The sequence below is a fragment of the Saccostrea echinata genome, unplaced genomic scaffold (genome assembly GCF_033153115.1).
Source record: "Saccostrea echinata isolate AGI-Se365-2 ecotype Australia unplaced genomic scaffold, CSIRO_AGI_Sech_v1 ptg000043l, whole genome shotgun sequence".
Classification (NCBI taxonomy): Eukaryota; Metazoa; Mollusca; class Bivalvia; order Ostreida; family Ostreidae; genus Saccostrea; species Saccostrea echinata.
In genome coordinates, this window is record NW_026889792.1 from 2,355,855 (window position 1) to 2,371,861 (window position 16,007).

Consider the following 16,007-nt stretch of genomic DNA (forward strand, 5'->3'; position numbering starts at 1 on the left):
TCAGCATAATGTTTATTTCAACAAATAGAGAACAAAAAACAGGATTTCGCCAAAGGAAGGTCTTAAGCCCAAATATTTCAATTTTATTTTAACATTTAAAGTATTTTTTATTCTTGATTTTTTTTTTTTACATTAAGAGATTAAGAAAGTATATGCAATATTAATTTTTCTGGAAAGAAAGTCACTTTATTTTTATAAGCAGATAAATTTGTATTGTTCTCAGATAACCATTATGAGCTACAATCCAGAGTAAATTTATTGAAAAATATAAAGATAATATAAATATTGTACTTGAATTTAATACCAATAAGGCGAAAAAAAAATTATCAAAAAAGGTCACTTAAAGAAAACTTCACATTTGGTAACGCATATATTGATTATGTTAACAAATGTAAATACAAGGTATTATATTATTCCTGGCCTAAGAGGTACTCGTAGTTTTGAATTTGTGAAAAATAGTACTGTCAGAAAGTTCCTCTTTTTTTAAGGTGTTAATTATTTACTTAATCTACCTAAGATTAATTAAATGTTTTATTGACTGCCTATTGCATATAGAAGAGGGAAATGTGTTTATTTTTTTTCCTCATGATCTCTCTAAGCTCACCAAAAACTTTACCCTTTTAATAAATAAGGAAAATTTTAAATGCTGAATAATAAGTAATCATCAATCTTAATGAATATTTAGTTATAATTTCAGTATAATGTTAGTATTATAATTATTGCTACTGTCCAGATACTTATGTATACAACATATTTTCAAATTATATGACCTTTTTCACCTCTTATGTTGCATCTACATGTAGTTGGTAGTTATTTCATGTTGCTTTATTAGTATTTCTACATATGAAATCCTTCTGAACTTTATTTTCTATGAACTGTCTTTTACTGTTATGCTCTGTAGGCCCAAATTGAAATAAGCTTATCTATTTTATATATAGCATTTTTAAAAAATATTTTAATTTAGAAAAATATTTTTGGCTTTACAAGTCGCCTATGATGGAATCCAGATCAGTTCGGAAGAATTTTGGACGGATCACTTGATTCCACCTAGACAACACTATTTGTTCAAACCCAATAGTGTCATACATACGAAATAATGTAAATAAATGCATATTCTAACGTCTGAACATTTTTACTTCTTTCTTATATATCATCTGTCATTTCGACATAACGATGAAATATATCATCTGTCATTTCGAAATAACGATGAAATCTTTTTAAAAGATTACATGCTCACCCCAACATCTCACAGTTCTGTTATTATAGTTGACTGTATATATCAGTCTGATAAAGATAATACTAATCTCTCAAACAAAGAAAAAACATACATCATTCTGTCATATCGACATATTGAAATAATAAGCAAAAGAATTCTGATTTTTTAATTTTTTTTTATTCATTGATGTACATAAAATCGTGAATATGTATAATTAAGGAATTGCAATGATAGTTTCATACTTCTTACAATGAAAGCAAAAATTAACATACCGTATTTCGACCTCAGGAAGTTTTAAAAAATTATCCACAGAGATGAAGAAAAGAATATTCTCAAAGTAGTGTGTAATATTAATGCAAATACATGTTTATCTTTCATAGATAAGAAAAAAGAAACGTGCTTTTGTAGCGAAGTATTTAGTGAGTATGAGTTTTTAAAGGTGAAACGTGACGTCATAAGACAGAGTTGATTTCATTGGAGGTTATTATTAATCGTCTTCTTCTGTTCCTCGGCATATACAGATAGCAGCAAGGACTGCAAGTATCTACAGTAAAAAAAATATTGACATCGTTATTAGACAGAGTTGTTATTAACTACTTGATACAGTCTAATGATCTTCAGTGATGTAAAATTTATAAACTTAAATTATTATTTAAGTGATTTAATACATGTGATCAATTAAAATCTTGAAATATAAAAAAGCATCTTTACCTCATCGCACAATTACTTTCTTTCAAAAAATAAATAAAAGTATTGAAACACTAAATGATCATTGTTATACAAATATTGTAATGCTAGCTTTAAGTAATTCTTTTGAGTTGATATAAACAGTATTTAATTAATACGATAGAAAAAAAAATTAAGATTAAGCTTTGATACCTTAAGGTAAAACATATCAAGGAAAAATGCAAATGCCTATTTACATGATCAAATTAGGCTAAATTCCCTTCATCAAAGTTTCCTCTGCATATCAAAATTGATGAGATGATAGCTATAAGCTGTAATCAAAATGTTATAAATAACGTATTGAAATACATCGAAATACATCATCTATAATACATTATATGTCTGAATACCATCAACGAGAAAGAATACAAGGTTATATGCAATTATGCAATGTACTATGTGTAAATGTTTATCTTTTTTCTCAATAGTTTACACCGTGTTTTATTTTCTTCAATAAATAAATAAACCATACATGACTGCTTGCAAGTTATACATGTATTTGTTTTGAACATATTTTATTGACTAGTAATTAATAGGATCGGAAACCACTTCTATCAATTTCCTTAAATATAACACTGAATTGTCATACAAAATAATAAAAAAAATCCACAATTACATGTATAAAGTTGTTAATATAACTTTAATGTATCTATGTATTTACGAATTCATTAATGAATTTATGAAAAGCGGCAGATACCATTGTTAAACTCTAATGACAGGTATATGTATACTTATTTTATTTACTATATCACTCAGTTTCAGATATATTCAATACATAAGTATGAATGTATAAATAAATATGTATATAATAAGGTACAAAAGTGTAAATAAACATGTGCATGTTTTTGTAATCTGATGCAATTTTTTAACTTCATATAAGTATCTTTTATTCTTACCTCTATGATAATAATGGTTATGCCAGTACCAAGTAAAATGTTGCTATATCTAGACGTGTCAAATTTGGCAATCATAGCGTCATAACATCCCTATAACAATCAAAATTTATTCTTCAAAATAAAATAAACACCAAGCCAGATTAGGTTTAATGTTAATTGTTTTAGTATCTCTTACTCAGAGAAAACTTTATTTTAAATAATTTATTTTTTATGTTGTTTATGAACGGAATTTGAAGGTAATGAACGATAATCATGTTAAAAATTTCAATTAAACGATATAAACTGAGAGCAGACCAAACATGTACCCCTGACAAAAAAAAATCAGAGGTGGGATCAGGTGCTATCAAGGAGTAAGCACTCCCTGTCACATCCGCTCTGAGTCCTTTGTCTTGATCGGGTAGAACAGAGAGATCAGCTGTGGACAATTAATGGCCAAACAACTTGTTTTTTAAACGTGTCAACATGCTCAACATGTGTCATAGTATTTCTTTAACTTTTTCCGCTTAAGGGGGCTACTTATTTTTTCTGCAATGGTTGCGACCGTTAATTCCCGCATTAGCAAACAAAGAAAGCATTTTATTTGTCAGTAAAATCGCTTATTTTATTATTTTTTTTTTGGGGGGGGGGGTCTATTTTTGTGCTTTGAAGAAAAAATATTACTTCTTGGGTATTTAATTACTTGGCTGAAGAAACGGGAATTGCCTAGGTGTAAAATTTTAAAACTTTCTGGTTGAAATAAATTCATGGGCCTCTCCATACTTAAAAAAATTAAACCCCACGAAAATTAATAAATTCACAGTATATCATAAGAATTTATTTTGCTTTCGTGTAAATTCAAAATAATGACAGACGGTTTGTTGATTCTTGAACAATTCATCTTACCATAGCATAAATCCCAATTAATAACTTCATATGGTATATACATTCCAGATAATATATCGGAAGTGACAATTTCGTACAAATATACATCGACTATTGCTTCCAAACTTTTGAATGACAAGAAAACCTCTACAGTGCTTAGCTATCGAACATTTGTGACATAATTATCCAACGTGCTGATGTTTTTCATCACCCTTCATTACTGATGACGTAAATAAAGTTAATAATGAAGACCCTAAATCACTTATTTTAAAAAAGACCTTGACACTTTGACAGAATGGATCAAAAGTATCAGATGGATGTAGAAATCTCGCAGCTCGCATCAAGCGGTTGAGGGGCAATATGAAAACCATCTGCCCTTCCGTCTTCATTTACTCAGTAGTAAAAAAAGAATTAGCTATATTACACGAACAATATGTAATCGTCCCAACTGACAAAGCAGGTAATAACATTGTCTTTGTTTTTTAGGTTCGTTATTTTAACTGTGGTTTAGAGGAACTTTGATTTAATTCTGCGATTTAATTACCACAGTGGTAATCAAACTTAAACTCATAGTTCCCTTTGCAAGGACGAAATTCTTCAAAATCATATGTCAGTTTTAAATATTTTTAATATTCCCAACAATTGAATTGAATTTAAAATTACCATACCTATACTGGATTCTTAAACTACGTAAAAATCCTTACAAAGATACATAGCGGGTTCCAGTAAATGTTCTATCTCTTTCTTTACTCCTCACTGAAATATAATCAGCAGTGAAGGAGACACTTCAGGAGAACTGTACTACAATATATTCGAGAAGTGGTGTAAATCAGATATGGATACTCAAATTCTCCTAAGAACTTTCAGAAAATTTGAAATCACAAATTTTTTTCCATAATCAATAACATCAATACGTATGACTTTTCAACATCTTACACAACCATTCCCCAAGATAAATTAAAGTTAGGGCTTTTTGACATCATAGACAGCTGCATTCTCAATAAAAATGAAACTCGTTCATTCACTTACCTTATTAGTCATTTGCAAAAATATTTTGTTAAAAAACAATCTAACTGTACACATAAGTATTCCGAAGTTGAAATTAAATAGATGCTCGTTTCTGATTGACAATATCTACGTAGTGTTAGGAAATCAATTCTTCCAACAATCTGTCGGAATTCCCATTGGTATTAATTGCACCCCATTATTAGCAGACCTATTTTAGTATTCAAAAGCAGAATTTATTCAAAAACTTCTTCAAGAAAAAACATGTTCTTGCTGTGGCCTTCAATTCAACATTTAGATGTATCGACGATGTTTTATCAATTAACAATGTTCATTTTCAGTCCAACAGAGATTCGATATATCCCTTTAAAGTCGAAATAAAAGACACCATAGAGTCTGACACATATGTTTCATATTTGGATATTTTACTAAATAAAGACTAAATAGTAACCTAACATCAAAACTTTATGATAACTTGATGACCTAAACTTTCCTAACGATTCTGTACGAGTGAAGAATTCTCAAAATAACATACAATTAATCAATCAACTTTTCTATCGTCAACTTCCTTAGATACTATTATCACCAGCATATGGAGTTTATGTCTCCCAGTTGATTCGACAACCAAGAGCATACTCCACGTACGAACAATTTTTTTTGAAAACGAGGCAAGCTAAGTTGATGAAACAAGAATAACATTAGTCTTGTTTAATGTCGACACAAATTCTATGGTCGATACAATGACCTTAACAGCAAATACAATCTATCATTACGTTAAATGCTGACTGACGTTTTTTAACAAATTGTTAGGCTATTATTTTCACACTGAACTGTCTACGGATCTTTCTGTTTGCCCGATCATGCTAGTGAGCACACGGCGGGTGTGACCAGTCGACAGGGGATGCTTGCTCCTCCATGGCACCTGATCCCACCTCTGATGTTTTCAGAGGTCCGAATGTGTTCTGCTCCCACTTTGTATTATTCTAATGGACTTTTAAGCTTGATTACTGTTCGTTATCTTCATATTTCATTCATGGGATAAACTCTGTAAGCAACTAAGATCAACCAGAAACATTCTACTTATCAATAGTATTCATACTTATTCATACTTGATCATTGAAAAATATAAACATTTTTGTTTCACCTCATGACCAAGAGCATGTGAGACTTAAAAGTAGAATTGTGAAGCACAAATTACACATCAGAAATGTTCCATTGATTCTGGTTTCAGTACATTTGTGGTGGAATTATCTAAATTGTCAGTGTTTTTCTTTTCAATTATTTCTTTGAAAATTAAAAAAAAAAGATAAAAACACATACATGTATGATGTGATAGAACTGAAAAAGGGACAGATTTTCATAATAAAACTATCATTAATTTATTGCTTAATTTTTCAAATAGATGCTTATTGATCAGATAATACTTATTGGGATGAATAGAAGTCATTTAATTATTGAACTTGGATCTTTATAAAAATGTGTTGCATTCCTGATCATGGAAATATGAAAATGAGACACAAACAGATCTTGTAAATCATAAATTTATTTGGTAAAATGTTCCTTGTGTCTTTATTTTCCAAAAAATAAAGCAAAAACATATATTGATAAAGGTTTTTACCAAGTGGGGGGGGGGGGGGGGGCGCAAAACATTAAATGTTGTACTCCTGAAATAGTTGGGTCTGCACAGATACTTGATTCTCATTAATACTGCTTGTGATTCATGTAACATTTTAATCCTTTGAATGGTATATCAGTTATTGTTTTTCACTGAAAATTCTTTTTCTAACTTTATTGTCATACACATTTTTTCATATTTTTGGGGGATCATTACATTTTTTTCTGTTGCACTCCTGACTTGGTATAACATTTTTTTCAGCATTAGTCATGACAATAACTTGGTCAAGCAAAAGTTACTACAGTCTAAATTAAGGTGGGATTCTTCTCAAAATTAATGAAATTTTCATATATTCAAGAAGAATTGATTGTATCAGTTAGATTAAATTTGACCATTTTATTTTAGAAGCAAGGTAAGGTCAAGGTCATTATCCTTTTCCTTGACATTAAGAATAAAAAACAACTGTTGCCAATCATGTGATGCCTTCTTCATTTTCAAAAGATTAAATGTTTTTCTTTTTTGCATGAAAAGATGTTACCATATAGGGTCTATCAGATATTACCAAAATGAAATAAATAATTTAACTAAAAACAGATATTAGCTAATCCGAATTTCCTCCATTTTTCTTAAATTTTAAGGATATATTAATTATTTTTATATGCTTCATATATTTAATTTTTTCTTATTTTCACATATGGTAAAGTAGTCATATTAGGATACAAAATAAAACAAAAACAAAAAGTTTTGATCGTTTACTAAGACAGAAAAAACACTTTTTACGGATTTTTTGCTCAAATCTGTACTTAGATTGGAAGCTTCTAAAAGCTAAATAAATTGTAGTTTGTTTGTAAAATCATATTTATTTGATATATTTTAAAACTTAAGTCCCTTATTATTAATTCTACTTACACTTAAAAATTTCTTTAAGTCTTTGATTGTGTAAAAATTTTAACCAAATTCATCGTTCTATAGTAATTTTCAGAAGCAGAAAAGAAGATATTTTTCATACGCCGCCCTTCCGCCAAAAATATAGTCCCTGCTAGATTTCAAACTCAGTTTACCATTTCTATTTAAAGTTGTACAATTATGATGAGGAAAGAAAAATATGATATTTTAAATCCCTTACATCTAAATATATAAGACATATAAGCAAAGAAGCCAAATATACTTTGAATATTTCAGCTAGTCAGAAACCAGACAAGAATCCCTCCTTAAGGCTTGATTATTAAATTTTATCAGGAAAATCTTTATTTTCAACATAAACCATTGCTATTTATTTAACAAAACCAAATAAATATATAATTTTCAAAATGTCATAGAAAGATGCTTCATTCCTGATATATTTAGCATGATTTTTGGGAATAATTTTCTTGTGTCTTAAAATGTCAGTGAGATATCTGGCATACATTACGCCAATATCAAAAGACACATCCTTATCTATAAAAATTTATTTGCATAGCCAGAGTTTTTAGTGCAGGTTTATAATAATGAGCCTGGACATTTGTTGTATTTTACCGTTAACTGACTGTGGTTGTATTTAATCATATTAGCATACCTGCTCATAGTAGGTTCCAGCTGCTACACTGTCTGTACAATTAGCTGATGCGGTGTAGCTTTCAGCTGTGACTCCTTGACAACAAGACGTGGGGATCTTCTGACTTGCCCCCTTACCGCTCCAGTTTGGAGTGTTCTGGAAATCCCCTGCTGTTCCAGCGGATACTGCGTTGATACCACAACATTTAAGCTGAAAAGAAATTAAAACACAAAATTTTCAACCACATCAGTATCTCCATCCTATTTTTACATGCACTAAATCGTTCCAGCTTGAGGACTTTTGATTATTTATGTTATTTATATTGCTTCAAGAAGTCAAAGAAACTCACCGTTATGAAAAGATAGTTCCATCCGTTACTCTGTTGGCTGGTCCCGTTAATGCTATCCTCTCTGTAATTGTTCGTTAACACAGTTGTCAGCTCACCTTTTACGGTAGAGTTCAGCTGGAAAGAAATTAAAAAATTAAATTCAGTGGATATATATATACCCCATATCTTAAGAATGAAGCCTGTTGCTGATAGCTATGTTAAATAGCAGCAATCGTAAATTAGCTAGGATATCGCCAGTAGTAGCAATGCAGACTTATAACTTTACCGTATTCTGCATGGTGAACCACAGGATCACAACAATGACTTGTGACAACAGCAACACTAACACGATAATGGCATACTGAAAAAAAGAAAAAAAAAGATGTGTTTGTGAAACACTGATGCCCCCGTATGGCAGCTTATGGCGAAGGTTAAAGTTTCTCAAATGCAAGTCAAAATCCAGGCCAAAAGATAAAAAATTTCAAATTTGAAAGCCTTAGCTGCAACTGTTCAAAAAGCTATGGCCAAGGTTAAAGTTTTTTAAAAGTAAGTAAAACATCAAGGTCAAGGTCAAAGTTGTTGGTATCCAAAGGAAGGTCTTGTCACAAGGATTACATATGTAAAGTATGAAAGCCCAAGCACCAACCATTCAAAAGTTATGGCCAAGGTTAAAGTTTTTCGAAAGTAGGTCAAACTCCAAAGTCAAGGTCAAAGGGTCAAAGTGGTTGTATCCAAAGGAAGGTCTTGTCACAAGGATTACGTATGTGAAGTGTGAAAGCCCTAGCACCAACCTTTCAAAAATTCTGGCCAAGGTTAAAGTTTTTCAAAAGTAGGTCAAACTCCTATGTCAAGGTCAAAGGGTCAAAGTGGTTGGTATTCAAAGGAAGGTCTTGTCACAAGGATTACATATCTAAAGTATGAAAGCTCTAGCTCTAACCGTTCAAAAGTTATGGCCAAGGTTAAAGTTTTTCAAAAGTAGGTCAAACTCCTAGGTCAAGGTCAAAGGGTCAAATAGGTTGATATCCAGAGGAAGGTCTTGTCACAAGGAATACACATGAGAAGTTTGAAACCCCAAGCACCAGCTGTTCAAAATTTATGGCCAAGGTTAAAGTTTTTCAAAAGTAGGTCAAACTCCAAGGTCAAGGTCAAAAGTTGTTGGTATCCAAAGAAAGGCCTTATCACAAAGAATACACATGTGAAGTTTGAAACCCCAAGCACAAACTGTTCAGAAGTTATGGCCAAGGTTAAAGTCTCATAAAATTTTGCAAAAGTGGGTCAAACTCCAAGGTCAAGGTCAAAATGTCAAATATGATGGTACCCAAAGAAAGGTCTTGTCACAAGGAATACACATGTGAAATATGAAAGTCATAGCTCCAACCAATCAAAAGTTATGGGCAAGGTTAAAGTTGACAACGGACAGACAGACAAACAGACAAACAGACAAACGGATAAACAGACAAACAGATAAACAGACAAACAGACAGACAGGACAAAAACAATATACCCCCGGGATCTTTCGATCCGGGGGCATAAAAAGTATTTGTTAAATGAAGTACTATAACAATGTATAATTTAATTCTGGTTGTAACGCTTTATTTGATTGGGCAAAACATTTACTTTATTTTGTATAAAATGGGTTGCCTACGTCACAATGACTTGCGTCAAAAACGTATCGATCCGCCTGACGTTACATTCAAAATTTTCACAAATTGAAGTCATTTTTTAAGGACAATCATCTTTTTTTCTGACATCAAATGAATGAAAATTAAATTATAAGGAATGAATTTAATAGCTACCCATTTTATACGGTATAAACTGGGTTGGAACAGTTTACGCTTTTTTATAAACCGCTTCGCGGTTTATAAAGCGTAAACTGCCCCAACCCAGTTTATACCGTATAAAATGGGTAGCTATTAAATTCATTCCTTAAATAACTATAAAATCTACGCTTTAGTAATAAATCATAAGCCGCCTTACGTAAAAGAATAAACACATCGCCAGCATGTGTGATGCTTTACTTATGAAATTCGATTCAATAAAATGAGTTCGTATGGAAATATTTTCTTTGTAAATACTAGTATATCAGGGAACAAAATGCATTTCAACGAAACTTCATTATGACTCCTGAGACAAGCTACAAGGCGACACGTAGCGATCATCATTACACTCCCTTGGTGATCTTTTGTTTTCACCTTAAAGCTGTTTGTGGTAGCTACACATGGAAGAACCTTGTTACTTCGAAAAGTCTGCTTTTAAGAATGAAAGATGACTTTTACTTGTAAATTCATTCATATTTCCTTCATTGAATACCAAGAGGTTCTTTTAAGTTATTTATGTATGGTTCTTCTCGAAGTTAGTTTGCGATCAAGTTATCAAATTTTATGCAAGACAGTAAAAATCCAAAAATAATGAAGTAAAGAAAGTTATAAATCTAAATTTTTACTAACTATGGAATAATTCAAGCTTCTTTTTTGGAGTTAAGACATAGTCCATCCCGTACAAAGATTTGATAGTATTTCTAAAAATCAGCAAAGTGTACTCACAATTGTCAGAATACACTTGCTTTTGCAGCAAGCTCCGAGTAGCCCTATGGTGGCCACCAAGAATACAAACAGGCCCACAATGATGAATCCGATCCCGAGATTTTGGATAACATCCCCGAGACCTACTCCTGTGATTCTGATCTCGTCTAAGACAGGTTTAATCTCATCAGTCACAAAATCAAAGTTTGTTTGTAAAGCGATTCCTGGGACCAAGAGCCCGAGGCCCATCAACTGAAATAAGGGGTTATCTATGTCACCAAGAGTTTTACCTGATTTTGCATTTTTTTTCTATTTTGACAAAGTTGTTCTGTTTAAAATTTAACCCTCTTTTTTCAGATATTCAATTAACAAAAATTTTCAAATATTCTGTGCTACCTAATATTCAGTAGACATTTGTTGTAATGCATCCAATTTGAATCTAAGAAATATCAGCAAGTTTACTTTACGTTTCTAGAGATCTGGTTTTTCAATAGTTAATTCTTCATACATGGGGCATAAGAGGAATAACCTCAGAATTTTTCTGCATTTCTTACAACATTAAGTCTTTTTCATATAATTTTTTTTTAAAAACAACAAATTACCATAAAAATTATGTTGATGATGACCAAAATGATCTGTCCCATTCTGCCTCCACAATCTAACCCCATCTTGTTTACTGCAAAAGAAAAAAAATCACAATTCCTACATAGAATACTGTATTATCGGGAGAAAAACGCCGTCCAGCCTGGTGCTTGACAGAAAGACAATTCTATTGTTTTCAACAAATTCAGTTTTGAAGAAATAACCTGTCCGTAAGCTGCTCTGTGTACCAAAACCTTTTACAAACTAACAACCTATTTGTCTTAATTCCTAAAATCTTGCATATAGATGGATTTCCGGGTAATGTTCGAAGACGTCAACGACATCCACCTAATTACAGAAGAGATCCTGATCTACATTAGTTAAGCATCCGTGCCCGAGTTGATATGTCCTCCGGGACGGTGTATTATCTACCATTAGGTCCGCCATGTTTACGGGCAAACGGAATTAAAAATTCCGCCATCAAAACGAAATCCTGATATCCAAATATTGGTTACAGGTTCATCAGGATTTTTCCTATGTCGAAATATCATTCATGTTCTGGAAAGTCAGTCAAAAGTTATGTCCGTTGTTTACTTGTTTTCAAGCCAAAGATTAAAATGAATAATTTTTTTGTCTAACTGTGTCTTTTCTTCATCGATACTATGCATTATTATTCTGTATTTTTAAATACCTAATTCAGTTTTATACATGTTGGATAATTATAAAATCTCCCAAACGAAGTTGAATTTTAAAAAAATAAAGCTTTGTAGAAACAAATTGAACATGTGAGTCTGGTATTTTCTGATAAGTCAATATTTGAAAAGTAAAGATGATTTAAGCTTTCCTGTAGATAACTTCCGTGACAAGGATACAAAGAGTATATTTTTTTTGTTTGGACCCAACACTGAAACCAAGAAACATAAGAAATTCGTAATTGATACAAAAGTTGCTTATGAACACAGGAACGTTTTGACTCTGTATTAAGGTCCTTTGAATAAGGTTAAGGGGAACAAAAGTATTTATATATAACACTCATATTTTAGTTTTAATGCACAATATTTACATTTGCCAATGTCATTCCTTACATGACAATACTAACAAAATTGATATTCAATTTTCCATGACAAAAGTATTTATTTATTGTGCTAGCCAAAACTTTAAAATATAGAAACTTTAGAATCTTATACTTCAGACAAAAATTCCTTGTGATTTAAGGGCTTGTCCTGTTCCTAATAGTCCATTCAACACATTGTAAAAGCTGTTTCCCTTTGCGAGGTCAACCGAAAGGTAAAAAAGGGAAAAGTGGAATGTTTCTCTTCTTTACTCTAACAAACATTTGGGCTTGCTGCGAGAAATTCACTGTGATCAAAAAAAAAATTCTTTCAATGTATGGCTAGCCCTATCCTGGGGCAATCAAAATATAAGATTCAATTATCAATTATATGTCAAATGACCAAGCTACAACCGTTAAAGTTTCAAAGGCAACTGTGAGAATTTTATGGTTTTATCCCCAAATTTGGCGCAAGGGACATAACTTTTGCCTGTAACCAAAGGGTTGTAAAACCTTCCATTATCGTCCTTTAAACATTATCAAGGTCACTGGGGTTTGAACATAGACCTGAAGCCAGCAGATCGCCAACTTGCTTTGGCGGGAAAATATGTTCCTGTGTTCGCAGCGCCCTCACCGGGATGTATAGAAAACTTCCGACATAGAGAAATCTGACATTGCTAACATTTACACTGTCACGAGATATTATATAGCCTTCAATGTATTCCCGAATTTACCAAAAGCATTGACTAATACATTAAAGAGTTCCTAGATGAAATGAAACTCGACAGTATAGAATAAAATGATAGACCAGCTGTAGATCGCAGGTCTATGGTTTGAAGTGTAAAATTCTTGTTCTTGAATAATTTTTTTTTGTACAAAATTTTAAAAGCATGATTGACCTGAGGGATGAATATGTCATGACCCTGAGCAAAAGACGTTACACAAGGTCAAGGTTACAAGGTACATAGATGTGTAAAAAAAAAGAAGTAAATTTCTAAAAGAGAAATCATTGCATTGCTGAAGAAAGACGACGTTTTACTTGGCAAAAACATTGAGATTGTCGTTCTTTTTGGTCACTCACGATTTTTTTTATAAGGTTAAGGACAAAACACACGGAAGCTGAATGTTCTTTGGAATATAAACTTTCAATTCTAGGATTGTGGAAGACCATGCTTTCATACTCCACACAAAAGTTGTTCATGAGCATTATCACTCATTAACTTAAATCAATTACTTTTTAAAACTAAACTACAGGAATTTGTAGAATTTTTTCCCAAGATGACATGGTTTCTTTTTAAACTATTTTGAAGTGCTTTTCCCTTCTTTAGTTGCCCAGCGAGATCACAAGACCCATTAGGGCAGTATAGGATATCAATTTTAAAAGGAAAACTCTTATGGGTAAACATTCATAAGTTTACTGTTATCTTTCTAAATTCCACATAAAAAATTCTATAACTCGCTATTTTGCAGTTAATTAAGCATTTTACTGGAAAATACATTGTATGCATAAAGAATATTGATAATGCTACAAAAACTTTACACTGCCAAATATTCCTGATGTTCTAAAAGAAATGGAAACTGTACGTCCGGTTCTGGATCCGATTTCATCAGATATTTTAAGAGTACATGCTTATACACTTGTCACATTTCTCTATTCTTACAGATAAAATAACTTATCTTAGATATTAATTCGAATCGATAATGATCAGGGTCAAGTGTTGAGGTAGAGAATACATTGATCAAAAGAGGAGGAATGGCCCAGTAATTTTGTGAATAAGATACAGAATTCTTCGCGAAAATCATAATTTTAGTGCTAAAACATAAGGGAGTTGTTTCTTATATCATGCTATATGTGTTATATCATGAGAGATGTTATTTTCATGACCAACTCAATTAACCAAACGAAAAATATTATTGTAAGATAAACTTTAAAACAAGTTTGAATTACAAAACGCTTTAAATTGTACGAAAAATACTGCATCATGAGAGAAAAGGTCCCTACCTCTTGTATAGTTATAACGACCGAAGCTGTAAACAACAGGATTTCTAACGTTTCCGATGATTTCACGTACAACATCCGGCAATTAATCTAAATGCGGACATTATACACAAGAGAAATATAAGCGTTTGTTGGGGTATATTTATAAACAATGTATGTATACGTGCGGTGGGAACATATTTTGGAGGCCAGAAAATGGTGGGTCACACCATGGCTCATCATGTATCACTTTTAGGAAGATGATGTTGCACTCCGTTTTATAAATACACACTACATAACAGACATTGAATAAAACTTTACCTACATACATTTAGAAGCAATCAATTTGTACTGCTTTGAAAGGTGTATTTCAACATACATGTATTTTGAATATTTTTGAAATACAGTATTGTGTTAAACAATATTATACAATTATATGAAACATCAATTTAAATTACAACCAATTTTCAGTTTGAGCATTGTTTGGGGCCTGATCCCCAAACTTGTGCATTGACTTCTTTCCTTACTCCTTGCAACTTCCAGGTCTACTGAGGGCAGCTTGCACCGGTTCCAATATTTCTTTCATACTCTAAGTTCCAGACAAAATTATTCTTTATTCAGAGTAAAAATAAAGAAAACCTGGAACATTACAGAGAATCTCGTGTTATTTCTATTAAGGAAAATGAAGAGAAGTTTCAAAAAATATTCATTCTTTTTTGTTGAATTGTATGGTTGAAGACATTTTTACTGAAATATTTTTTCTCTATACTACCTCAAAAAACCACACGAATACCTCAGTAGCTACGAATCCGTCACTACAGTATTATATAATTATTGTTTGTCATCAAGGGGAGTGGCAATCGGATACAGTGTAATATATTGTTGAGTATAAAATTATTCACCAACTATCAAAGATTTTTTTTTTTTGACAACTTGCTACATGGTACATCTGAGTAGATTCAAAGAGGATATTTTCTTATTGAATTAATCTAGCTAAAAAAAATTTCATATATTTCTTGTAAAATATCATATTATTTTATACGAGTTCAAAAAGCATTCTCTCCTTTCTTCTACAGGACGCACTAGGGAGCTGTATATAAAACAGATTAATGGACATAGACGTACTGACCTCAATACAGTATGACAAGCACAGGAAGGAATAAAGCGTGATGTCATGATGAACTCACCGTCACGCCTGTTGATGATGCTTCACGGTCGTACACTCTGTAAAACTCTCAAAAACTCAAAATAAATATGGATTTAGTATAAATACATGCATGTGAATGTTTGAACAAAAGACGAAAGAACATGTGAAATCTTATATTTTCGAAACGGTCGGCGTTAGCTAGTGCGTCTCCTTTGGTTTTTCCGTAAAGAGAAGCTTTCGGTTTCCATGCACCTTACCATTTCAAAATAGGTAAGTAAATATTACTGATGCAAATTTACAATTCATTTAAAATCTCAAGAACATTAACAGTTCTGCAACCTTTGCACATACATCATTTTATAATAAGCATTCTGAGAGTATTGCATTAGCAATACTAGTCCTCTACCGGCAAGTGTAATCTGGTTCCCGTTAAGAATTGAAAATGCCATAATTCCGTCAAAAATCAATGAAGCGGGACGAAATGCAAACTTGATCTATAACTAATCAAGGTAAAGTCACATACCAAAAATCAGCTCAATATCTGAA

The 16,007-nt window shown here is 31.8% G+C and overlaps 1 protein-coding gene across 1 annotated transcript; it reads right to left on the minus strand.

The window, feature by feature from the left end:
- Positions 1-1,371: 1,371 nt before the first annotated feature.
- LOC133201281 (tetraspanin-9-like) lies at positions 1,372-11,394 on the minus strand. Its single transcript, XM_061337080.1, has 8 exons — positions 11,306-11,394; positions 10,725-10,955; positions 8,468-8,542; positions 8,203-8,316; positions 7,875-8,063; positions 2,839-2,928; positions 2,140-2,214; positions 1,372-1,760 (listed from the first exon to the last, which is right to left on the minus strand). Exons 1-7 carry the CDS (start codon positions 11,369-11,371, stop codon positions 2,149-2,151), a joined length of 831 nt encoding a protein of 276 aa, XP_061193064.1. The 5' UTR covers positions 11,372-11,394; the 3' UTR covers positions 1,372-1,760; positions 2,140-2,148.
- Between the last annotated feature and the right edge of the window lie 4,613 nt (positions 11,395-16,007).

Coding starts and splice junctions, on each gene's coding strand:
- LOC133201281 (XM_061337080.1), bottom strand. CDS start 11,371: ATGGGGTTAGATTGTGGAGGCAGAATGGGACAGATCATTTTGGTCATC. Junction 8,064..8,202: donor GGAACTATCTTTTCATAACG/GTGAGTTTCTTT, acceptor ATTTCTTTTCAG/CTTAAATGTTGTGGTATCAA. Junction 2,929..7,874: donor CTGGAACCTACTATGAGCAG/GTATGCTAATAT, acceptor TGATTGTTATAG/GGATGTTATGACGCTATGAT.